Source organism: Amblyomma maculatum, chromosome 7 (genome assembly GCF_055883805.1).
Source record: "Amblyomma maculatum isolate TAMU_Amacu chromosome 7, ASM5588380v1, whole genome shotgun sequence".
In the NCBI taxonomy this organism is placed as follows: domain Eukaryota; kingdom Metazoa; phylum Arthropoda; class Arachnida; order Ixodida; family Ixodidae; genus Amblyomma; species Amblyomma maculatum.
In genome coordinates this window covers 143,085,882-143,111,768 of record NC_139350.1, presented here as the reverse complement: position 1 = coordinate 143,111,768, position 25,887 = coordinate 143,085,882, and the positions used below count along the sequence as shown (strand labels likewise).

Sequence of the window (25,887 nt, the reverse complement as noted above, 5' to 3'; positions counted from 1 at the left end):
ATAGAAGAATGAGAGATGGCTCGACCATGGTCTCCTGAACCAATGTTACTAGACTAGCTGCATTTAAACTCTCCGCCCGTGCTTTTAGTGTTGATGTTTCCCTTCCCTCGCAAGCCTCCCGATGCTGGGGCCGCTACATCTTGCTCCGCAGTAGACGGTCCGTCGCAGCCTACAGCTCGCGTAGACGTGTAGCTTGTGTGTGTTTCAGGCTCGCTGCTATTTTTCCTTGGCAAACTTGCGATACCAGGTAAATGTGGTACTCGCCTAAAACGTCTTGGCCAGTCTCATCGCTGCGTTTACTTGTAGACTGTTTACACCACTGTATCAGAAACCTAGCAAGAAAATGGATGTATCGTGAATAATAATTACTGGCGTATGTACCGAGCTCCTGACAAAAAAACGCAATAGGCGCCCACACGCGCATGTCTGTACGCGGCCACCCACATATGCGCGCATGGAAACACATAACGTCCACACGCATACGAACGCACACTCATGTAAGCTCCCAAGAACACACGCACATATCATATGCAGACACGGACGCCCACACAAGCTTACCCATACGTGCATGCCCATACGTGTCCGTGTGCGAGTACATTCAGTCGCACTCACGTACACTAACAACTGCCATGTACACGCAAGCACTCACCCGCAAATACTCCCCACACACACGCACAAATAGCCATTTTCACGTACGCAGACACTCTCGTGTACCCACATGCAGGTATAGGCCCCACAAGCTGAAAGAGACGCACATAAATATGTGCGCCCACATATACCATAGGCGCGTATGTACACACACGCTAGCCCACCTTCACACACACATGCACACACTCACACTTACGTGCACGCGATCGAACTCATATACGCACACAAACGCACAAATACGCACTCACTCCCCAACACGCACGCAGGAATTAACGCAGATACCCACCCACGCAAGAACACATGCGCACAAACACGCACACGTGCACATACGCGCACAAGTGCGGCCAGATACGCGCACACTGACCACACGCATACGCAAACACGTGCTGACCCTCAGACACACATAGCACACAGGAATGCAAAAAACACGCATGCATGCACGCCCACAGAAACACAAACACACATACATACGCACAGACGCATGCCCACATACGCTCCAACATACGCGCATGAACGCGTAAGCACGCACGTGCGCACGTAGAACAAAGAAAATATGAGAAAGCTGCGCTGCACAGCGCCACCGGCTAGTGAGAGAGGGAAGCAAGTTGCTTCTACAGCTCCATGATGGCGCAGGTACGTGGAGCTCACGCAGAGCCGCCGAGCTTCACAGCTAGAGCTTGTATACTAACTTTTATTTCTAAAGCAACAGCAGAACGTCATGAGGCAACAGAATATGAAGAGATGTCCACACAGTGCTCACTAAAAACGAAAATATTATTCAGGAAGCAATTTCTTAAAAAGGCGCTGTGTGAGCAAGCTCATTTTTGATGCCATAAGGTGAACTACGTGTGCAAATATTCATGTCTTTACTGCAATATAGCTATACAATGGGTACTTACACAACTCTGATCTAACTGCATTACCTGAGAGGCCTCGAAAACTTCTTTAGCCAGCTGACCTTTGGGTTTATGCACAATTCGCCTGTTTTTATCCAGTCACTGGCAAGAAGAATCACGGCAGTCAACAGCAATGTGGCGCGCGGTGTTCCTCGCATTATGTTTCTGCTCCCTCAGTCTAACATTCAAACAACGATCAGTTTTGATAACATAGCATCATCCGCAACCGAAGAGGATCGAATATGCTAGGTTTTTTACGAACTTCGCATATTTTACCTCATGCTCTTTCGTACAGACGGGACCAGCTTCACTTGACTTTTCGAGACCATTTACACGAGCACAGATACTTCTCAATTTCACAGGAGCTGAAAACCCGCTGCAGCTCTCCTTACAATTTTTTTCAAATTATAGGAGACGACATGTACGTAACGTATCACAGACATATTTTTTCCTCCGCTCCTTTGGTTGACTGCTGTGCCAGATTTTAACTTCTTCAACATGCCCTCCGCTACTGCTACTAAAATACGAGGATAGCCTTCAGTAATGAGCCTCTCAAATGGACAATGAAAGCTGTTGACAGTCCAAGGGGGTGCATTATTTCTTCATGGCGTTACTGAGTCAACACCCGACAATGCCCCTTTTTGCGAGCTTTGAGTGAGAGGAACTGTTCGGAAGCTACGGCATTTTATTTTTCTCTTCATAGGACCAGCACATACGTGTATCAGTGAAGTACAAAGTCAAGTCAAGAAATTTTCTAGTCATTCACAGGCGCTTAATGTGTCACTTCAAGAGGCGCAAAAACTTGAAAAATAGACCGAAATGATAGCAATAAATTCTTCACCAAAATTTACCGAATCAGATTTAATCAAAACCAGATAGTCATCTACAAATCAGAAAATCGTACGGCATTTGAACTTGTGAGATGATTATAAGTGTCCGGTAGTGCATAGCTCAATAAAACTCTCTGAGCATTGGAGCAGTGCACGCACCTATGCGCCTCGCTTCTGAATAAAAGCACAGATATACCATTCAGAGTACGTAGATACAAGGTATGTTTCTATAAGGGCCAAAATGTTTTGTACAGAGATGCAAGACGCATTTTGGAAAGTAACTGCTCCGTACCTGTCAATTACTTTACCAGTGCAATTATCACTCTGTCATGTGGGATACAATATTACAAGTGTTTGACGGGAATAGCGAAAGAGCTCAATCATTTGTCCTGGTTATTAGGAACTTTAGTAACTTGCACATCCTAATGCCATGGCTGACAGAAGGCAAAAAGAAAGCCGAATGACAACGAGAAGTGATATTGTTACGCCGCGTAGCGGCGCATGAGAAGCAGAAGAAAGAGAACAAGAAGAAGCAGGGGAAGCGACCCGCGCACAGACTGCATGATCTGGGTTTTGTGAGCCGTGTGCGTTCGTCCTTCATACGATGTTCATCTGTATTAAAACCATTTCATCCGTTACAATATTTGCAAGTACCCACCGAAGCTGCATGTGCAGTGTTCCAATCCGCTGAGTGTTTGAAAAACTGTGGCATGGAGTCAGCTGCTTCATCAGCAGCTCAACTGAGTTCATGTGGCAGCAGCAGCTTCCACTACTTCCAAAGAAACCTTCGAAAAAAACCAAGATGGATGCTTAACAAAGTTTATAACCAGAAAGGTATTCCTAATCCGGAGGATGTTCAGTGCGTCCTACGCCTCGGCCCAAAGTATGCGGTTCAGCGAAGGATGAAGCCCACTCCCATCCCCCTCCCCTTCCCTTCCTCCCTAGCTACTAGAAATGACACGGCACGTTTCCCGACCAGCTGAAGAGCCTAGGCCATTAGGTGTTTCTGTTTCTCGGACGGAGCGGACATGGTGCTGCGCCCGAGACCTCGAACAAAAAGCCTCCCAATTAACAAGAATGTCACCCACTTGCGGACGAATTCTTTGTTTTTATTAGCCGCGGGCAAAGAATGGAGTTTTTGGGGTATTTCCCAAAGATTGCTTAAGCAAAATGCGGGCGATGCGGTTTTCTCGGTATTTAATGAAAACGGAACAGCCTATCTTGCGAAAGCGAAAAAGAAAGCTAAACAATTGTGCGAAAAGTTCGATACAGAAGCCCTGTTTTTATTCATAGAAAAGTAAGCAAAACAACCTTAGTGTATTTGTTTAGCGCAAAAGCTCACCAATTAGTTATGCCTTTACGGGTGGTTATTTAATAAACAGAACGTAGCAGCAGTGCCTTTTTTTTGAAAGTGAAATTCAATGTTTATTAGATTGAACATGTTTACAAAATGTATAAAAATACAGACGAGGGTCCCATAGTCATAACACTGCACCGGGACCCTCGATAGATCACTACAACAAAATAAATAATAACAGCAAAGTTAGCGAAAGCTTATAACATACAAAACATGGCAAATCGGTATCTTTACACAAAAACAAATGCACTAACACAGAAATTAGGCGAATCAGTAGTTTTACACAAAAACAAAGGCACTAACACAGGTATCAGAAATAAAAAATATAAAACATCAGCAGTTCAACAAATATTCCTTCAAGTTATTCTTAAATGTGGGCAAGGACATATAAGTTTTCAGTGTTAAAGGCAATGAGTTCCAAAATGAAATGGCTGCAAAAGATGTCGTCATTTTTCTATAATTAGTACGAACTTTCGGGAGTCATCATCATCATCAGCCTGATTATACCCACTGCAGGGCGAAGGCCTCTCCCATATTTCTCCACTTAACCCGGTTCTGTGCTAGCTGCGTCCACTTGACCCCTGCGAACTTCTTAATCTCATCCGCCCACCTAACTTTCTGCCTCCCCCTGCTACGCTTTCCTTCCCTTGGAATTCAGTTTGTTACCCTAAGCGACCATCGGTTATCCTCTCTTCGCACTACATGTCCTGCCCATGTCCATTTCTTCTTCTTAATTTCCACTAGAATGTCGGTAACTTGAGTTATTTCTCTGACCCACTCTGCACGCTTTCTATCTCTTAATGTTACCCATACCATTTTTCGTTCCATAGCCCTCTGGGTTGTCCTCAACTTAAGTAGAACTCTCTTGGTTAGCGTCCACGTTTCAGCCCCATAGGTGAGTACAGGCAAGATGCAACTGTTGTATACTTTCCTCTTGAGCGATACCGGTAAGCTGCTAGTCATAATCTGCGAGTGCTTGCCAAATGCGCTCCATCCCAATCTTATTCTTCTTGATATTTCCTTTTCATGGTCCGAATCTGCGGTTACTATCTGTCCTAAGTAGACATATTCGCCTACTATTTCCAGTATTTCGCTACCTAATGTAAACTGCTGTTCCTTCCCGAGACTGTTGAACATTACCTTAGTCTTCTGCATATTGATTTTCAAGCCTACCTTTCTACTTTTTCTGTCTAGGTCATCAATCATTATTTGCAGTTCATCCCCCGAGTTGCCTAGCAAGGCAATGTCATCAGCAAATAGCAGATTACTGAGGTATTCTCCATCTACCCTTATCCCTAACTGCTCCCATTCCAAGTCTCTGAATACTTCCTCTAAACAAGCTGTGAATAGTACTGGGGAGATTGTGTCTCCTTGCCTAACACCTTTCTTTATGGGAATTTTGTTGCTCTCTTTATGTAGAACTATGGTTGCTGTGCAGCCACTATATATATCTTCCAGCACTTTCACGTACGGCTCGTCTACCCCCTGATTTCGCGATGCCTGCATCACCGCCGAGGTTTCAACTGAGTCAAATGCTTTTTCGTAATCAATGAATGCTATCTATAAGGGCTGGTTATATTCCGAGCATTTTTCTATCACCTGATTGATGGTATGAATATGATCGATAGTAGAGTACCGTTTCCGAAATCCTGCTTGATCCTTTGCTTGATTGCAGTCTAAGGTTGTCCTGATTCTATTAGCGATTACCTTACTAAATACCTTATACGTAACAGACAGTAAGCTGATTGGTCTGTAATTTTTAAGGTCCTTAGAGTCCCCTTTCTTGTGAATGAGGATAATGTTTGCATTCTTCCATGCTTCTGGTACCGTCGATGACACCAGGCACTGCGTATACAGGGTGGCCAGTTTTTCTAGCACGATATCCCCCCCGTCCTTCAGCAAATCTGTAGTTATCTGATCCTCTCCAGCTGATTTCCCCCTTTTCATAGTTTCTAGTGCTTTCTTGACCTCGTCCTTCGTTACTGGTGGAACGTCTGACTGTTTTTCCCTACCGCCAATCTCATTACGGTCCTGACTACTTTGGCTACTGTAGAGATCTGTATAGAACTCCTCGGCTACTTTGACTATCTTGTCCATATTAGTGATGATGTTGCCCGCCTTGTCCCTTATAGCATACACCTGGTCTTTGCCTATGCCCAATTTTTTTCTTTACCGCTTTAAGGCTTCCCCCGTTCTTTACAGCATGCTCAATTTTCTCCATGTTATACTTCCTTATATCGGCCACCTTGCGCTTATTGATTAGCTTTGATATCTCGGCCAATTCGATCTGGTCTGTTGGAATTGAAGCTTTCATACTCTGCCGTTTCTTAATCAAATCTTTCGTCTCCTTAGACAGCTTACCGGTATCCTCTCTAACTATCCTACCGCCTACTTCTACCGCGCACTCAGTAATGATATCTTTGACATTATTGCTCATTGCCTCTAGGGTAATGTCGCCATCCTCAGTTAGAGCTGAATGCCTATTCTTTAGCGAGATCCTGAACTCTTCTGCCCTCCCCCTCACCGCTAATTCGTTGATGGGTTTCTTTCTTACTAATCTATTGCGTTCCTTCTTCAGATTTAAGCTGATTCGGGGCCTCACCATCCTGTGGTCACTACATCGAACTTTCCCGATTACCTCTACATCCTGCACAATGGCGGGGGTTTGAACACATTATGAAGTCGATTTCATTTTTAGTATCTCCGTTAGGACTTTTCCATGTCTATTTCCGGTTCTTCCGTTTGCTGAAGAAGGTATTCATGATTCGTAAGTTATTGCGCTCTGCAAACTCAACTAGTAACTCCCCCGTGCTATTCCTAGAGCCAATGCCATAGTCACCTACTGCATTGTCTCCTGCCTGTTTTTTCCCTACCTTGGCATTGAAGTCGCCCATTAGTACAGTATACTGCGTCTTTACTTTTCGCATTGCCGATTCTATATCTTCATAGAAGCTTTCAACTGCCTGGTCATCATAACTACATGTAAGTGCATAGGCCTGTACAACCTTCAGTTTATACCGTTTATTAGGCCTAATTACGATGCCTGCAACCCTCTCATTAATACTATAGAATTCATCTATATTACCCGCTATATACTTATTGACAAGGAGACCTACCCCTAGTTGTCGCCTCTCTGGTAAACCTCGATAACACAGTACATGCCCATCCTTCAGTACAGTATATGCCTCATTCGGCCTCCTAACCTCACTAAGCCCTATGACATCCCATTTCATGCCCTCTAGTTCCTCTAACAGCACTGCTAAACTAGCTTCACTAGCAAGGGTTCCAGCATTAAACGTTGCCAGGGTCAGTTTCCAATGGCGGCCTGTCCAGCGGAGCCAGGATATCTTAGCACCCCCTGCTGCGTCACAGGTCTGACCGCCGCCGTGGTCAGTTGTTCCGCAGCCGCTGGTGACTGAGGGCCGGGGTTTTATGGAGCTTATCATAGGAGGTTGTGGCCAATTACTGCACCAGGGTGGCCAACTCCTGTTCTGGTGAGGGAGTGCGTTGCCGGATGTGTTTACCGGCATCAGGTCGCACCCCAAACCTGTATATGCAATTCCATCGACACGCGGATTTTTTATTTTTTTTTTTGTCATCCGGTGGAGAATTGCGCGGCACCGGGATTTGAACCCCGGTCCTCTTGCATGCGAGGCGGATGTTCTACCGCTACGCCACCGCTGCACGCTTTTTCGGGAGTAGTAAATTGTTATTCGCTGCAAATCTTGTAGAGTTATAGTTCGAAAGTAGTAACGGAATAACAAACTGGAAATGCAAGCTGCTATTCAAGCTGCTTTGGGAAGTTCCTACAAAAACGATTAGCCCTCTTAACTGTTGACGACCCTTATAAGAGAAAGACATCAAACGACGGTAATTGGATTTTTTTAAATAACTAAGACAAAGTGCTGCGTGCTTGCCCTATTGTCGTCAAAGACATGTATTGTTCTATTCCGCATGAAAAACTGTTAAAGTGTATTGAAGTAAGTGAGAGGAACGGAGCAGTTGCTTTCTAGAATGCATCTCGCATCTCTGTGTAAAACATTTTGGCCCTGATACAAACCTACCTTGAGTTTACTTACGCTGAATAGGATGGCCATGATATCGTTCAGAAGAACGGGCAATGCCAAGCCGCGTGCGTAGGTCCATTGCTCATCGATTTGGACTGAGGTATGTACGAAAGGACACTTAAAAATCGTCGCACTAGTTCACATGCTGCAAGATTTTCCGCTTTCTAGATGGCTATCTGGTTTTGATGAAATCTTATTCGGTGAATTTCGATGAAGAATGTATTGCTATTGTTTCCGTATTTTTTCATACGTTCTTCCGACTCTTGAAGTGACACTTGAAGTGCCCATGAATGACTGGTAAAATTTCTTGACTTGACCTTGTATTTCACTGTTGCACGTAAATGCTGGTGTTATGAACCGATAGGTAAATGCTGTTGCTTCCATACAGTTTCTTTCATTCAAAACTTGTAAAAAGGGGCACTGTCTTGCATCAGTAATGCCAATCAAGACATCATACACCCACTGGACAGTGAATAGCTCTTATAGTAATGTTGAGAGCGTCGCACTGCTGAATACCCTCTTAATATTCCAGCGACAGTAGCGGACAATGTTGACAAAGTTGAAATCTGATACCACAGTCAGCCACACTAACAGAGACGAAAATTAGTCTGTGGTACCTTATGTTCATGCCGTCTACCATGATTTGAAAAAAAAAAAATTGGAAAGAGAGCTGGAGAAGATGTTTTCAGGTCCTTTGAAATAGAGAAGCATGTGCGAGCATGTAATTGGTTAGAAAAGTCAATTTGAAGCTGGACCCTTGTGTACGAATAAGGATGAAGTAAAATTTGTGATGTGCGTAAAAAGCCTGGTATATTCGATCCCTTTGGATTAGGGAGGATGCTATGTAGGCCAGACTGCTCGTTATTATAATGATAGGCTTAAGGGAACACAAGAACAATGTCAATAAATCAGTCGACCCCCCCCCCCCCCCCCCATCGGACTTTACTGCTGTGATTGTTCTTGCCCCCCACTGTATAACGACTGCCGAATGACAGATACATACAAAGATCATCTGACTAGAGAAATTATCGAAGCGTCAGAGATAATGAAGTTAAGTCAGAGGTGTGTAAGTATTCCTTCTGCAGCTATCTTGCAGAAAACACCCGATTTTTTATACTACTGCACCTTATGGTACCAAAACTGCTTGCTCAGAGGGACATTTGTCGTTATTTTTTGTTTGTTTGTTTTTTCAGTTTTTCTTTTTTCAGTGTCACTGGCACATTTATAAGCAATGGCTTCCTTATTAAAACTGTATTTGTAAGTCAGCGTTGTGTGTCGTCCTTTGTTGCCCCTAGCCTCGTGCCGTTGTGCTTTTGGACTATAAATAATGTCTGACGAACGGACCCATCAGCTATTGTTGTATAGTATCGTTTGCCAACCGGCAAGCATGTTTGGCACCTTTCGCAACCCTCTTGACGGATGGCTCAACTGATAAGTGAGCCCGATGGGGGCCGTTTCTAGCGTCGTATTCAAGCGCGTAAGCACTGTAGGATTTCGCTAATGCCCACAAAAGACATAATTTTTGTTCCGGCGTGCACTAAAAGTAAGGCTAGGCCGGACTTCTACTTCCAGGGACTAAACATTCTGCTGCTGTGGGACTGTGCATGCGATGGCAGAGCTTTCCTGCCTCCCTTCCTTTCGACTGGAGCATGATAAAACAAGTCGAGAGTGGTATCAAATAGACGGATACTCTAGTGCAAATATCTGTGGTATAATGCAGGGCTTTATTGGAGTTTGCGGAATCGAGTCAAATGTCCAGAGGGAATTCTTTAGCATGGTCCCGAGAATAAGCAATAAAGCAACTCATTAGCAGAATGTTGCATCAGCATATGGGAAAAAATAGGCAGAAAATAAATAGTTACCATGGTAACTGGCCAAGGGCTGTCGTTGAGAATAAAAATGGCATCAAATTGTGACCGCTTAATATGATTCAGAGGGTAAATCAACTGGACGCTTAAGTAGCTTTAAGAGCAGAATGGAACATCATTAGAGACTCTACGATGTTGTGTCGGTACCGGGACGTTGCTTCTCTATTATGAGATGGTATTACTATGTCGCTATGTTGTGTTAGAGCAACTCGTCTGTGCCACTCCACGAAACCAGTGAGGTAACCGTGGTCGTCTTGGTACCAGAGTGTTGATCAGTAGGAATTCCTGGTAGCACTCTTCATAATGTGTACGTCGTATCGTGGCAGTGTGGCAGTCAGTGTTACCATTTTGCAGCAGTATATATCCAGGAGTAACAGCTGCACCCTAACACCTAGTAAGCAAAGTCTAGCCACCTAGTACCACGGAGTATGTACCGAACAGATATTGGCAAGAGTAGGCCTTCGGTAGTCTCCCTTATCAGTACACATAGGTGTATTACTTTTTAAGACGTTATACGCCGTCCTATCCACTGAGGCACCCTTCACCTCTCACACTCGCTTTCCTCGTAAAGGCGCGCCGTTCCGTATGCTCTCCTTTTGTTTCTGCTTGCTCCAGATTCATGCCACCTCTTTCGGCTGCCAAAGTCAGCCCTGCTGCACAGCAGGGGATATGTGCTGCTATGCCATGGTTTTCTTCATACCAAGCAACAAACTCTCGGCCTGAACCGCTGTTATGTTGCGGACATTTGATTATATGATAGCCAAAGAAATGTGCTAAAGACAGATAGCCGGACAGATAAACGGACAGGTATGATAGAGGTAGGTAAATCGTCTTACATAGAACCTGATAGATACATTACCAGCCGGATACAGAGAGTAAACCAAAGTAGGTTATTTATATAAGGAGAGATAAGTTGATCATGACAATTTCGCGATTAAACAATGCTAACTATGTCATTTCTTCATTCTTGTGCAGCTGCTGAAAAGGCGTGCAGAAGAGCGCCCAACGTTGGACGAAGTGCTGGCGCATGAGTGGGTGACCCTTCGTGCTGACACTTCCGTGGAGTGTAGCACTCTGTAAGGCCGGGGTGACCTCCAAGAAGGATGTGCAGCAGGCCCAAAAATTGGAAGAGCCCAAACGCATGAAAAGACATTGGCATCAATGAGATTCAAGCAGGAATCTGTAGAAACAAAATTTGCAGCTAGGGCTCAGAAATTTCTTGTGGTCGTTCCTGCTGGCCGATCCAATCAGTTCCCTTACAAAAACTGAAGTTTTCGAAAGGTTCTAGAGTTTATCTGCTGCGTTAAACACTGATAGAAAACATTCGAATCAGCTAGTGAAAGAAAATATTACAGCGGATTTAGCTGAGCTGGCCAGATGTGGAGTATGTGCGCAAGCAAGTAGTTTCATTTCGTTTTCTGTTCGCCACATGAGTTCATGACAGGCTTCAGGGAGAATATCGCTGAAATTATGAGTAGAAAACATACTGCTGCTGCACAATAAAATTTCGGCACCGCTTGAAGCACTTTCAAGGGCAATGCCAAAGAGATTGAAACCACTGTGTACTCATGGAAGTTGATGAAGGCGACAGCACCCACTATACAGTAAGAAAGCGCCGTTTAAAATAAGGAAGATATTCGGCTTCTTTTATAGCTGTAGAGCACTCGCTTCTCTAGAACAATTTATTTCAATATCCTCTAACGGATAACTTTTTTGTGTGTGCGAAGGCCGAAGGTGGAGTATTCCCACACACCTGCTATGGTTTCCCAACTTACCCGGAAAAAAAAAAAAAACCTCTAAAACTAAGCCAGGAGAAAGGACTCGGCAGGAATTGGCCTAACAAATCCAGCCGTCGCACGCGGACTCTAGTATACCCACCGGCTCGACAATCTTCTCCCACAATTCAGGCAGGTCTGAGAGGCTGGCAATGACCTATATTTCTAATTCACCCTGGTCGCCAGGGCGTGAGTGGCGTCAAACACAATTGGGGCTTCGTAATTGTAGCTTCATCTAGATTTGAGGACCTGTGAAAATAGGGTCTGAACCAAAACGCCTCTTTGTAGGTAATAGACAATACATATTTACCGCCACCACCACAACTGACTAGTTCCTACAGGGTGCCTCGATGCCTAAACTACGACTGCTAGCAGCGACACTGCTGCATGAATTTCGAAGATTCACTTCGTGTCTTTAGACACAATAGGTGAGTGTCTTAACCATAGAGACAAGGTGGTGGGCTGCCAAGTATGGATAGTCTTCAGTTTATCTATTTTGGCTTTTCTCCTTACTAACATTACTTTTCGAAACGATATGAAAGCTGCTTTCTAAAACTCATAGATTGATCGTGAAACACAGTGCGATATAATAGCAGAAGTAGATTTCTTTAGTATGCTCTAATCGTGCGAGCTGCAAACAGAACGTTTTAATGGGACAAAATCTCTAGCCTCATGTTTTGGCGGAGGAGAAAAAAATTCACACTTTGTGATGGTGGCGAACATGTATATCGGACGTTAGCTGAAGAAACACGAAAACATAGCAGTGGTTCATCCTTCGGACGTATGCGATTTGATTGGCGGCGTCAGCTGTTGGCACTCTGGTGCGGCAATATAAGTATAATTTAGATGTTTTTGTTTTAATGTTTTGCTCTGATCCCACGGTGTGCATGAGGTCACTGGTAGGCAGACTGTCTCAACGCAGAGGGAAACACCTGTTGTAATGTTAATGTCAAGGGTAAAGGCCAGCATCAGCCCGAACTCGCTGTATGTATCGCTCATACCGCAGCAGACCGCTCTAAAACGTTTTTAGCTCGAACTTCGCCTTAAGAGCAGACTCGACAGGGCATTTAATATCACACTTTGTTTCGGTGAATATCCCTTCGAATGGCATAGCTGTTCCTTACCATACGGTCGTGTGTATGTGCGTGAGTGTGTGTGTGTGTGCGTGCGTGCGTGCGTGCGTCCGTTCGTGCGAGAATGAGGTTGAACGAAGACGGAAAGAAGAAACTGTATGGGATTGTGCCTCATGGTTAATATGCCGCCATCACTGCCGGCATGAAGATAGGAGAGAAAAAAGGGGGAAGTAGAATTTTGCGGTACTTTGGGCCACTAACGTGTGATGAGGCGAAAGCCTTTTTTGGAAACGCGGGTGGTTCCTGCTTCTTCTGTATGATCTGCGGTGCGGCACGCGAGGGCCTACGTAATGGCTCAGCAATGACGGGTCAGCTTCGTATATGCAGTAATCGCCTAGTGATGTCATTGGTCCTGAGTGGCCGTGACGTGATGATGACGTGAGTCTAATTTATTGTACGTGATCGGATGTGACGTCATGATGTCCCATCCGGTCATGCCTCAGTGGGGTCATGGCCGATGAAATCATCAGGTGATGACATAAAAACTTAGCGGTATTTCGCGGATTCTCGCGAAGAAGTCTGGCATTTCTCGTGGGCGCACACTGATGGCCTTAATGTAGAGAACAGAGTCGCGCGAAGCTGGAGTCGCAGTTGTGTCCTCACCTCAGAGTAAGGCATCCACGTTTATGTCTTGAAGAAACTGGAGAACTGCCCGGGGAGCCTTGAATATCTTGAGGTTGAGATGAAAGAAGAGATCTACAGCACCCCTTTTTTCTCGCTGCCCATATATACCGCAACAAAACTTCAGTTGGCGCCTGCGTACGCCCTTATATCTGTGTGTTTTCGTTTTGTACTTCGCATTGCTCTTTAAGTAAGCTTACACAACTCGTTCTGACGAAAAGCCGTGCTGTCGTCGTAGGGGTCGTGGTAAAGATTATCATTATTACTAGTCTGAGTTATTACAAAGATGACGAACTGCTCAGAATGGAAAGCCAATGTAAGCTGTTCCGACTTGTCGGTGCATAAATATAAGAAATTACAAGTTATAGAAAATCAAGAACATAAAATATAAAAAATAATAAACAATGCAAAATCAAAAAACAAAAACAAGCATGTTATCAGAGCGACGAAACATCGTCCATATGGGGCGACACTATCGCCTCATGCCCTCAACCGATGAGGTTAAGTGTCACCCCTAAACGTTTTTTATCTTCCTTGTCGTATATGGCATCAGCCCAAACTAGCTGAATGTCCGCAGTAAAGTTAAGGCTCGAACAATCGTGCCTCGACCAGGAATGGAACCACCATCCAAGCAGATTATCTTCCTTGGACCAGGCGCGGTAGAACAATCGCCGTTACCTGCCACACCTCATATAAAGTGCAGCGCACTGTCACACTGTGCTGTAAATGTCGTCTTTATCAAGTTCCATCTGGAAGAGTTTTGAAGCGAAAGCTTCACTACGCTAGGTAGAGACTCGCTTCGCGTGGGCTTCAATTTGACCTTAATGTGACCTTCAGTTAGCAGGACAAACTGTTTCTAGGTGGTTTAGGTCTCCAAAAACAAATGTGACAGATACTGTGCCATTCCTTTCCTTTAAACCAACACACAATGCCAGCGCGGAACTTGTGCTATGCGATTCAGGTGTCCACAAAAAACTATGACTGATACTCTTTCTTTTTTATACCTAACACATTACGACACTGTGGGCTAGCCATTGACCTACAAGAAACCAGAGGGTAAAGCAGGGATAAAATATACTCTGCCTTCCTTTTCCCAAAACATAATACCACTTGAAGTTCAACTTTGCGGACCACACCACCAGGTCACGTCCTCAACCATGTCATCTTTGACATTTCAAACTTGGAGCAGAGGAGAGAGTGAAAGGGGTGGAGTACGTGAATAATTCCATGGATGACGTCACGTCATGTGATTCTTCGATGGAATCAACCATGACGTCAATCGATGGTTATGAGAACTAGGGGCAACCGCGCTTCGAATCATAGGCAGCCACTGGACGCCAGCGGCGATGATGCTGCGCTTAGCGCGTCGTAGCAATGCCAGTTAATTCGGGCTACGATACAGTTCTACCAAGCGTAACCATGCTGTGAAGCTTTCGCTGATTACTATCTTTAACTATTTAAACTTCTGCTAATTTGTTGCGGTGTGAATAAACGCCCCAGAACCCTCTCCTACTGGGAATCACTGTTTGTCGTATACGCCCACCGAGAGCACGTCGAGACCTGCTACAACTGCTGGGTGACGGGACAGAGGACTGATGCTCGCTCCAAGTCACGGGGAAAGTGCTACCGAAGATGCCGCGGAAAGCTCCCGAAGCCACAATTGGGAAAACTGCCGGTGTGCTAACCTGAATGCATCGTATTCGAGGGGAGGGAGGGGGCAAGGGGTGCACACCAACAATCGGAATTTAAAGAATATTCTGCTCAAGAAAATAACATATACAAAGCCAAGAATGCCACGGAACACCATCTCTCTGGGCGCCAACAATTAATGAGGCAAGAGACCGCACTGAACTGGGAAGCTGAAAACTGGGATACTCTTAAATAGCCAGGGACGGAACCTCTCTGAGCGAGCTGTCGGATCTAAATCAGCGGGTTGAATATGTAGACTCATAAGTGATGTAAACACGCATACTAGAGAGACTTGAACCCCCAGAAATCATATTACGAATTCGAGACTTGTCCAAATATGGGACGCCCATGAGAGCTTCATGAAGGGAAGGAGAAAGCAGATGCGCATTAGAAGGATAAAGAAAATGTCGACTCTTGAACGACAGATGGAATAGTACTCGAACAAACTTCAGAATCAGCACTAGGGACATTTGCGATGAAATGAATGGGGAATGGGAAAAGAATACCATTGTGTGTAAGTTATTCAGCCATGCCATCAGGTCAGCAATTCCAGCTATATGTTGGGACCATTAGGTGTTCATTGCACTTTACTTTCCGCTGCCACGCGGGCAACAAGTTGGGCATGTTCATGCACTAGAAGCGCCCTAGATATCGATTACCGATTTTTTTTTGCCTGATTGGTTTTACTCGCAAAGAGTACGTTCAATAGAAGCCGACGAGTATAATTGTGACAACAAGGTATTATGCGTTTTTCACACGAAACATTATTATTTAAATAGTACTAACCCCACATGGAAACCAGAATAGTCCCCATCGTCTATAGGCATAACTAGCTGCACGACACTGTGGTGAAAGTTCCATATTGAATGAGGCCGCATAGAGTTTGCTAAATGCTGTAGCCATTTGCTGCTATTGCAATACAGCCTCCACGGCAACGTATTGGACATTTTCTCTGCTTTCAGTAGCAGGTAAACATATGTGTTGAGTCAGTACTCGAGGAGTAAGCCATGAGGCCTATTCTGCTCGTTCCTGGTATCGTTTGGTTTAAAAATGTTTTCTTAGACGTCCACATCAGCATGTCATACAAATTAATCGCAGTCGAGCGAGAGCTCCAAAAGCTTTTTCTGCAAAAGACAAAGCCAAAATACTTAAATCAACTGAAACGAAAAATTACTTTGCGCTGGTAAGGAAGCTAGCGAGGAAGATGACGAAGCGGGCAGTGGCGCGGGGCGGAGTGCTTGCCCCAGGCCCGTTGGCCATTAAAGCATATTTCATCGTCATGTTATCGCGTCGTTCTGTTTTTGTTGTATCGCCATCACTTGTCATGCCACCACGTAACATTTTGTTTGGAGGTGCGGTTCATCCCCATCCTCGCCTTGCCCCGTCGAAGCCAACCGTACGCGGGTCCATCGGTCGAGAGCCCGTCGAGATCGCCGCCAAGCTTTACCCCAGCCCTTTGTGCTCAGACCCGACCAGCCACTCTCCCCAGCCCCGTCCCCAGCCCTGACCACAACACATGACGACCAGGAAGAGCCCAAAGCCAACCCGACCGACCCTACGACGAAGGAACCTCACGACCACTCGAGCGAAGACAGCACCCCTGCTCAAGCCGTTCGTCGTGTCCATGAGCCTTGGCCTTCGGCGAACGGTGAAGAATGGAGCTGATGCTCCGGGGCAAGCATTCATCCCACCTTCACATTCACTGTGATGTCCAGCGTTTCATGTCCTAATCCTTTGTCTGTGTTCATCGCCACTTCATGGAATGAATTTCTAGCAATCGATCGGGACGATCGCTCTGTGGCCGCGGGTAGTGCTACGAAAATGACGAAGCGGGCAGTGGCGCGGGGCGGAGCGCTCGTGCCAGACCCGCTGGCCATTAAAAGCATATTTCATCGTCATGTTATCGCGTCGTTCTGTTTTTGTTGTGTCACCGTGTTTCATCACTTGTAATGCCACCACGTAACAATATTTTCGGAAAACATGTCCCTAGTGAGGCATTCCGCCTTTGCATTCAGTAGCGAGTGTTTTTTTCTAAATAAGATCAGACCTGCTACCGCTGGCGTGTAAATGCGGCGCTAATTCACTCCTTTGAGCCGCTAGAGCACTCCAGCAAGCTTGTCGTGTGCGGAGACGAAAACGATGATGCGCGGCCTTTAAGGGAACTATGAAATAAATAAATCTCTTTTCCTTCGATCCCATGCCCAGCGCTTTACCAACTGTGCCACGCCCAGGATCATGAAACGCTCTTCATAATTCCCCTTTTCTATCGTGAAGATGACAGCAGGATTCCGCGAACGACAGATACTGCGCGTTTTCTTTCCTGTAAATGAATTATAGACTGCCGGTGAACTTTGATGCGTTTAATGAAATGCTGGTAGTGTTCGACAAGGGGCGCGCGATGTACCGTCACGACAGGTCATGACGTCGCCAGGCGATTCATGCATATATAAAGCTGACCCCGCCTGGCGTCCATCTAGGCATCTGTGGGGCGCCCTTCATTTGCCGCTTCCTCGAACGCCGCACCACACGGCAAACAGAAGCAGACCCAGATGTCTAGGAGGCGTTAGTACAGCAGGCATCAGCGGCGTTTGAAATTTATTTACAGGATAAAAAAGGCGCAGTATCTGTCACAACTGTCCGCGGACACATGTGCCACGCATTAAAGGAAGGGAGGAAGGTGGGAGTGAAAAACGCGAGGGAAATACAGGTGCCTTAGTCGATGGCTACGATACACAGCGCTATAATGGCGTTCGCGTCATTGCACTTTAGGAGTACAAGTGCCCTCTAGAACGTTTTATCTAACGGTTTGGAGAATTTGACTTAGCTAGACATTTCTATAGCGCCTTTCGAAGAGCCAAGGTGTGTGTGCAATGTTTTCGTTTGAAGCATATCGCGGGAATCTTGCCACATCGCGTAATAGAGAATTGGGCGCATTGGGTTGCGTGCTTAATTAACAGCGCATGTGAAAAAGACACGCGTTCGGATCACAGCAACCAGGTCGAAGCATGACCTGCATTTGATTATACTTGCGGACAAGCTTTTCTGGCTATGCAGCCAAGGCTACGGGGACGGAGCATTTGTCATGATGTTACCACCCCTAAAAGCTTTGGCATATTTGGCCTCAGGTGCAATTTCGGTTTTAGTTCCCCCTTTGCTTTAACGAAAAGCTTCCGAGCCTCCAAATACACAGGAATATCTTTCTTTAGACTACTTAAGGTCCAAGTGAATGTATAATAGCGGTTAATGAATGTACCGCGCTACGTACGATGCCGAAACAAGCGCATTACAAAAGCGCGCAGAAGCATACGGGTAGAAGCAGCAACAGCAGGCGACGTACGCTTCGGGATATTCTCGGCAGAGGGCGCAGCCATCCCGTTTGCACTAGTTTGTTTTCTTTTTCTTTTGTTGGACTTTTTGGTTTTAGTCGGACTCGTGTAAACTGACGTGCACCAGTTGCATAGAGCAAGACTGTGACATCATCGTCATCATCATCATCATGATCACTAGGGATGTGATCCAACATGTAGTGATCGAGAGCCCAGAACTGCGACCCGCCCCCACTACAACAGCGACAACACCAACGGAGGCGCTTTTGACAGCACTCGGTCTACAGTCGACGTCACTACCCGAAGAGACTAGGGTAATCATGAGGGCAATGGAGACGACAAAGCGCCGCCTCGAGGACTGGTGGCGCAACAGAGAAGACTGTTAAATTTCTCTCCTAGCCAGATCCAGAACTTTGTGATCCCCCGATAGAAAGGGGAATGGCCGCATCAGCATCAGCATCATCAGCATTAGGGAGCTTACATGCGCCACGGCACAACATGTAGGCTCCCTAGTTTATACGGTGCCGTGCACTGACTGAATTAACGTTCTTCTGGCCTATATCATAATACAATCTATATCTAATAATAACATAAGCGTTCCTGTAATGATCTAATATTCCAGAGCACCATTCGCGTAATTTATCAAGGAACTATATTCCACTGCGCAGTGAGCTGATGCCTTTCGGCTCTGTAGCTTTGGCTGCATACCCGTAAAAACTTGTCCTGGAGTATAGCGACCAGCTCTGCCTCTGTATGGTCGACAGTTCCTCTAACTAGGGAAAGAACCCAAGCTTACTCTCCCCGAGTACTCCTCGTCATCGTTGATGGTCAGCTGGGTGCAGATGAAGTCTTCGTTGTTGATGCCATGCAGGTTCGGCGATAAATCGACACCGGATTACGGGTAGCTGGGACTTGAGCCGAAGATCACCCGATGGCGTTTCTTGCCCATTGCGTCCGGGTGTGAACCTGCGCAGGGGCAGAGCAAGCATGAGACTATAAATCGCGGTGTATTCGCTTCATAGACTTCTTGCTGCCGTTTTGACACCTTGATACCTATTATATGACTGCGCACACATGGGTGAGGCTTCGAAGGATATCTCAAAATAACGGCTTGAGGGGCTAGTTGGTGCTGCATAACAGTGCTGCATTACATTCTCATTACAGTTCGTAGTGTGCGCGTGTGTTGTGTATCTTCTCTTGTGTTTGTGTTTGTTGCGCCAAATTTCTCAATACTTCGAAGGATAGTCCGTCATGACCAAAGAAATTCTAAGTGTTGAGTCAGTTCGTCATAGCATAAAGGTAGATGCAGCAAACTATATCTGCCCCTAAGGCGGAGCTTTATCGACCTCCTTATTTTATCCACCTCCAATTCAACCCAGGCTGCAGCTCGCGAGTAACTCCGAGCGACTACACTCGGCCACCGGCCCCGAAGCCACTGCAGTTAATCACGCAGTGCAACGTACTGCTCCCCGTGACGGCGAACTTTGTTACGACTGTAACCGGCGCCAGCTACGCCCTCTGAGTGCACGTGTTTCACCACGCTCTCAAACTCTGCACCTCGGACACGGAGAGTCACGTGACAAAAAGCAGGATGTAGAACTACCTCAAGGCTACTTATTGCCGCAGTAGTATGGCTTGCCCTCTCAACACGCTTCTTTTTCCTATTTTGTTCCCTCTGTGATGGCCGGCGCTTTAGTTCTTTACATCGGCTTTTTAGTATTTTTTTACTTTTTTCCCTCTTTTCCCAGCAGTGGCAGGTGGGCGAATGGGCAGCTACTAGAGGTGGTCAAGATTTTATGCGCCGATAACACGGCATGTCGGTAGGAAAGGAAAGGCGCAGAATCTGTCCTCCATCTCAGTGGACACCAGTCTCTACTAAATTCGAAAACGAATTGTGGGAATAACAAATGCGAAGAGGAATTCGACACAGCAAACAGAAAAGGTATGCTTGGTTTGTGGGGTTTAACGTCCCAGTGCGACTCAGGCTATGAGAAACGCCGTTGTGGAGGTTTCCGGAAATTTCAACCAACTGGGGTTTCTTAACGTTCACTGACATCGCACAGCAAACGTGCGCCTTGCTTTTCGCCTCCCTCGAAAAGCGGGTGCCGAGGCCGGGATTCGATCCTGCATCGTTGGGAACAGTATTCGAGCGCCGTAACCACTGCACAGCCTCGGCGGGGCAAAAGTTTGCTTGGCACATATCAAATTCAAATTCATTTATTTCTGCCTTGTAATGTTATTTATCAGTACTGTTAGCCCTTATTGGGCCAGAACATGGCCGTAACGTTTATAGCAGCACGAGCACATTTTATCACGGACAGCGTAAGTTCGCTGTTCAAGCTAATACCGCACTTAAATAAACAGAATCTCCTCCGCGAATGGCTCTTTTCAACGCACTGGCATCTGTGGATTAAAGAAAAACCAAGAGCACGCAAGAATTCGAAACACAAGAGCACAAGAAATAAAAGAAGACCAGGAAAAAGAGTGTGAATGTTATCGACTACACTGCACATCAGAATACTACGCACTTAAAGGAAGCACATACCTCATAGATTGCTGTTTTGAAATCATTTATTTAATAGCGCCATAGCGGGAGATAGACTCTTCGAACTGGTCCAGTGAATTAACTTCTGCTGTCCGTGGTAGGCAGTTCCAGTGTTCAATTGTTCATGGGAAAAAAAGAGAACTTAAATGTTTCCGTCGTTACCCGTAGAGGAAGGAACTGTGCAGGGTAGTTTCCGCGTACTCGAAGCGATGATCGTTTTTGACGATACCGCTTTGATGTCAAAAATGAAATTGGCTTTGTTCATTAAATAAAGGTATTTTAACCTGGCTTTTTGTATTCACTGCGAAAGTTGGGGCAAGTGTAATTTCGCAAGAAGTTCTGTGACCAAGTCTGTCGTGTATTTTGATGGCATAAATCTTCGGCATATCTCTGAACTGTCTCAATTTTATATATTTGGCTTTTTGTGAAAGAATCCAATACAACACATGCATACTCAAGCTTAGGGCGTGCTACGGTCATATAGGCCATAAGTCAGACATATGTAAATGCAAGTCAAAGTCTACGCTTCAAATACCAAAGTTTTTGCTCAGCTGGCGCCCAAATTATTATTTCCAGTTCAATCGTCAAATATGATCATCCCGAAATATTTGAAATGCCTGACATGTGAAATAGATTTACTGTCTAGCTCGTAATCGAGATGTAAAATATGTTTAGTATTCCTAGTAGTCCTTGCAAAAAATATTTTATTCTAACTTATTTACATTTTTTCTCTGGAACACCATTGTTGTATAGTGTTTAAGCCCAATTCACCAAGACTTTATATTCTCGACTTGAAACATCTCAATAAATGACAATCGTCTGCAAACAAACGAAACGTAATTTTTGGATTTAAATTTTGAGCAATGCCATTAATCTTAATTTAAAATTGTACTGGAACCAGTACGGATCCCTGTGGGCTCCAGACGTTACTGGCAATATTTCAAATATTATAGAAATATACTACAAGAGTGTGAAAAGAAACTGGACCACATTATACAAACATTGATGCTCCATTCTACAAAATTTGCTCGATTTGCCGAATTCTTACATGAGGTAGATTTTTGCGTCTCCTAAAAAAATCAGAAATGGTATTGGCCACAATGCCTGCAAACTTTTAACGGACATTTTGCAATGCACTGAGTGCCAGTATGACATAGGCGTTTCCAGAGTTTTAAATCATGCAGATTTTTGTATAGTGGCACACAGAACAACTGAAAAAAAAAATCCTGTTGAAGAATTGTTGTTTAAGACAGTTGGTTTTTTAAATATCTTGGCAGAAACTGTTGATGGAAAACAATTGTCGAGATGTGATTCACTAGGTTCAAAAAAACAATGACAGCATAAAATTTAAATGTCAATATGTTCTTCAAAGTCCACGAGGGTGTTGCTGGGGCTAGTGGATTGAACATTGCGCAATTCACCTTTATAGTAATCTTCAAAATCACCAGCCGACATCAGCATACTGAACCCATGATATTCAGACGAGTGATGATGGTCGTGTAGAACATTTTGCTTAGGTGCAATTATTCCAGTTGGGGAAGTTGCATGAAAGAACACTTGCATAAGTCAGAGTGGGACTGAGGGCTTGTCTCACCCCTTCTCTCATGCGTGTTCTTTCATGCAACTTTCCCATGTATGAAGAGATGAGTTTGCCAGTTGCACAAACAGAGGTGCAACAGCTGAAATAGAATTAAGACATTTTTGGAGCAGCGAAATTGCTTTGCAGCTGTAAAATTTATATTTGGAGGATCTCACACGAAAAAATAAAAAACTCCAAAACAGTGCGGAAACCTTACTTTTGGCAACTAAAACAAAAATGAAGAGGTGTGAATATCGCAACGTATGAACATGATCCAAACGAAATCTAGTAAGGGCCACCTATCACCGGCGCTTAGTATATTTCCTTCGGAAATCTGGCGTGTACCTTTTTTTGTAAGTAAGCAGTTTGTATTGCAAAGCATGCTATCATACAAAAAAAAGAGAAAAAAAGAATGTGAGCCACAAAACCAAGTGGGTTAAGTTTTCAAAATTTAGGGACTGAAAAAAAAAAAATCATCCCCATCATCCTGACTATGCCCACTGCAGGGCGAAGGCCTCTCCCATATTCCTTCAATTAACAAGGAGAAAATTCCAAAGAATATGCACTTTTTTTTCTGCACCTAAAGCGGTTTGACAACCTTAAAGTATCTCATCCTGCTCATAAGGCTCATAAAACAATGCTTTACTGTCTACAAACTCCTTAGCTTGTGTCGTGTGAAGGCAGCTCCAGAAGAGCTCAATTTGAAGCCACGTCTGCGATCAACTTGAGCCCAAAGTAAGCGCACTATGAAAAAAATGGATTCAAAAGCAAACCCAACTGGGAAAGAAAAGAAAAAGCAACTGCCCTACATTATGGCCATTGTAACGAGCAGATAACTACAGTAGTGAAACATGAGATCCGTGCATTAGACGCAAGGAAAAGAGCAAAGAAAGTAAACATCTGGTCAGAACAAGAAATGCAGCAATAATATAATAATAGATTACTGCATGCTGTTTGGTCTAGAATCCAAGCTTCCAACTTTTACTTGAATGCAGAAGCACCGCCTGTAGATATCCATTCATTTTGATCCCCAACTAACGAGAACACAAAATCTAAACCGATGAAAGCATATGTAGAGACCACAAGAAATGCATCACAATCTAAATGCAAGACTTTCATTCTAGGCAAGCGGATACAAGACCCTCACAATAAAAACAGCTCATATTGCGATTAAAAATGTAAAATCCTGATGCGGGAAATTAAGATCGGTTGGGCATAGTAGGAACTCAAAATAGTGATTTGTAAAGTATGCGGTTTAACGTCCCGCAAAGGCAAATAGGCTATGACAATACAGGATGGCTCAATAATATTTTTGGACATCAGTTAATCCGCTACGTGAACTCACAAGGCACTGTACTTGCTTCTCCATTATACGCTCCTCCATTATACCTCAATGTAAAGCGTAGCTTTTTGGGCTTGGTGGTGCACGAACATAGCCATATTGTAGCGCCAAATAGACAAGACACACGAGAAGATCGCTCGTGTGTCTTCGGTCTTCTCATGTGTCGCGTCTGTTTTGAGCTATAATATAGCTAACCTCAATCTAACCTGCTACGTTGGGATAATCAGCGGAGCAGAAAAGCCACAATGACGGATGGGAAAGTGGTTTGAGTTCCTATACGTCCGGAGCGTTATCTTGATAGTCTGATAAACATTTCATATAGGGAGCTTGCATGAAGCGATGCATGCTGGGTATAATCGGCCATGATGTTGTCGCTGGCAGCAGACGGCTGGAAGCGCAGCCAGGCTGAATGGAGCGAATGCCTTGTCATTTTCGACGGTCCACCGAGCACACAAGCGGCTTTTCATGCGCTGTCCTTATGTGTGTGCAAGACCTTGCAAGATATCAGTGGGCAACGTACGCGTCGACGCTGTGCCTGAAAAATCGGGCGCGCTATGAAGAAAGGCAAAGCAGTGCGGCGCTGACCTGGGCGCAGACGACTGGCTGTACTATGCGTCTGGACCTGTGGCCGCCCGTCGACATCGCCGTATCGCCATGACTTCTAGTTCTGGCGAGTAGTTTGATACTTTCCCGGACTAGCGTCGGTCTCTTAGTGTTGGCCCATGCGAGCCATTCGAGTCGGCAACGCTAGAGGGATCATTTGCCTTCCCGCACTCGTGCATGCGTACTTTTGGAATTGTGAAGAACCCGCAGTCGCCTGTCTGATCGCTCCAGCTTCATCTGCGCGCCCTACGCGACCATCCAAACGAGTATGAGTGACGTGCTGCGTCGTCTGCTGCCAGCGACAACATCATGGTGGATTATACCCAGCATGCATCGCTTCATGCAAGCTCCCTATAAAAACATAGTAGGTTTCCTTTACTTTGTCACATAACGTGAACAAGCACAAACAGAAACGCCTAGAACGAGGCCGAGACTGACATATTAGCGCTAATCACCCAACGCTCAAGAAAATAATTTCATTTCGTGAACCCCGTGCGCGTATAGACCAACACCGTGTTTACAAACAAACGGGGCGCTCGCGGTATCGCAGCCGACTGGGGGTGAAAAATAGGGTTAGCGCCCATAGGAATACATGGAACCGAAATATTTCTAAGCAGTTTCCTCATTTCACGAGACACCTATGATGTCCTTGTTCCGTGCAGAGTAACCGTGAACATCCTAGAACAGATCGTGAAAGTATGAAATCTCATGACCGAGGCAAAGTATTTTTAAAACACCGCGAAACGTATGGGGTAAACGCTACTTACCGCAACATTTTTCTCGTTTCGTAGAGCACCAGAAGTGGTGGCCGGTCGTTAAACATTGGCCAGTGCTTTGAAGAAGTATGCTGCGTCATTACTGAGGCGGTCTAAAACTCCCCGAATAAACTATGTTGTGAATCCGGACACCCCCAAAATGATAATGTGGCGAAACACGTAGTTTTGTTTACAGTCTTTTATGCTGCCGCATGGAGTAAATTAGCTTGAAAATACTGTCCCTCAAGTGATACATCCTAGACAGAATTACATTTAAAAGGCAGTTGTCAAACGCCGTACCGAACGGACCGAACGAGAGTCGCGCATTGCAGCAGACGACAGCGCAGCTGGCGATACCCACCGCGGCCGCCTCCAGCTCCGGAGCGTCTGTTAGCGACAGCGCAGGTGGTGCATTGCCATCTGCAACTGTGCGCAGTCAGTTTATCGTGCTGTGAAGGGTCCAGCAAGTCGTCAAACTTGCAGTACTTGCAAGGGAATGTGGTGCGCCATGAAACATAATGTCGGGGCGTGATACAAGACGTTCGTCAAAAAATGAGAAGGGTTCAACGCTGCTGAACCGAGTAAAATGTTGCGGTGTGTTGTGTTTACATGTGTTTCTATTGGTCGCCCTCCCAACTCGCACCCGCATACGTTTCGAGGTATTTTAAAAATACTTCGCCTCGTTAATGAGATTTCATACTTTCGTGATCTGTTCTGGATGTTCATGGTTGCTCTGTACCGAATAACGAGATCATAGGTACGCCGTGAAGTTAGAAAAATGATTTGAAATTTTTCAGGTCCTGTATTCCTATGGGCGCTAAGCCTAGTTTTCACCCCCCAACCAGCCCAGCCT

The 25,887-nt window shown here is 45.2% G+C and overlaps 1 protein-coding gene and 1 long non-coding RNA gene across 2 annotated transcripts in view; one reads left to right on the top strand and one right to left on the bottom strand.

Moving 5' to 3' along the window:
- LOC146184899 (aurora kinase A-like) overlaps positions 1–10,977 on the top strand; it is a 31,095-nt gene extending 20,118 nt beyond the window's left edge. Inside the window, exon 7 of the mRNA XM_084609556.1 lies at positions 10,642–10,977. Coding sequence (XP_084465682.1) covers positions 10,642–10,746 — 105 coding nt within the window. The 3' untranslated portion in view covers positions 10,747–10,977. The remainder of the gene's footprint in view (positions 1–10,641) is intronic.
- Positions 1–19,091, bottom strand: part of LOC146184898 (uncharacterized) — a 218,708-nt gene extending 199,617 nt beyond the window's left edge. Inside the window, exon 1 of the long non-coding RNA XR_014708610.1 lies at positions 19,007–19,091. This is a non-coding gene — a long non-coding RNA (uncharacterized LOC146184898). The remainder of the gene's footprint in view (positions 1–19,006) is intronic.
- Between the last annotated feature and the right edge of the window lie 6,796 nt (positions 19,092–25,887).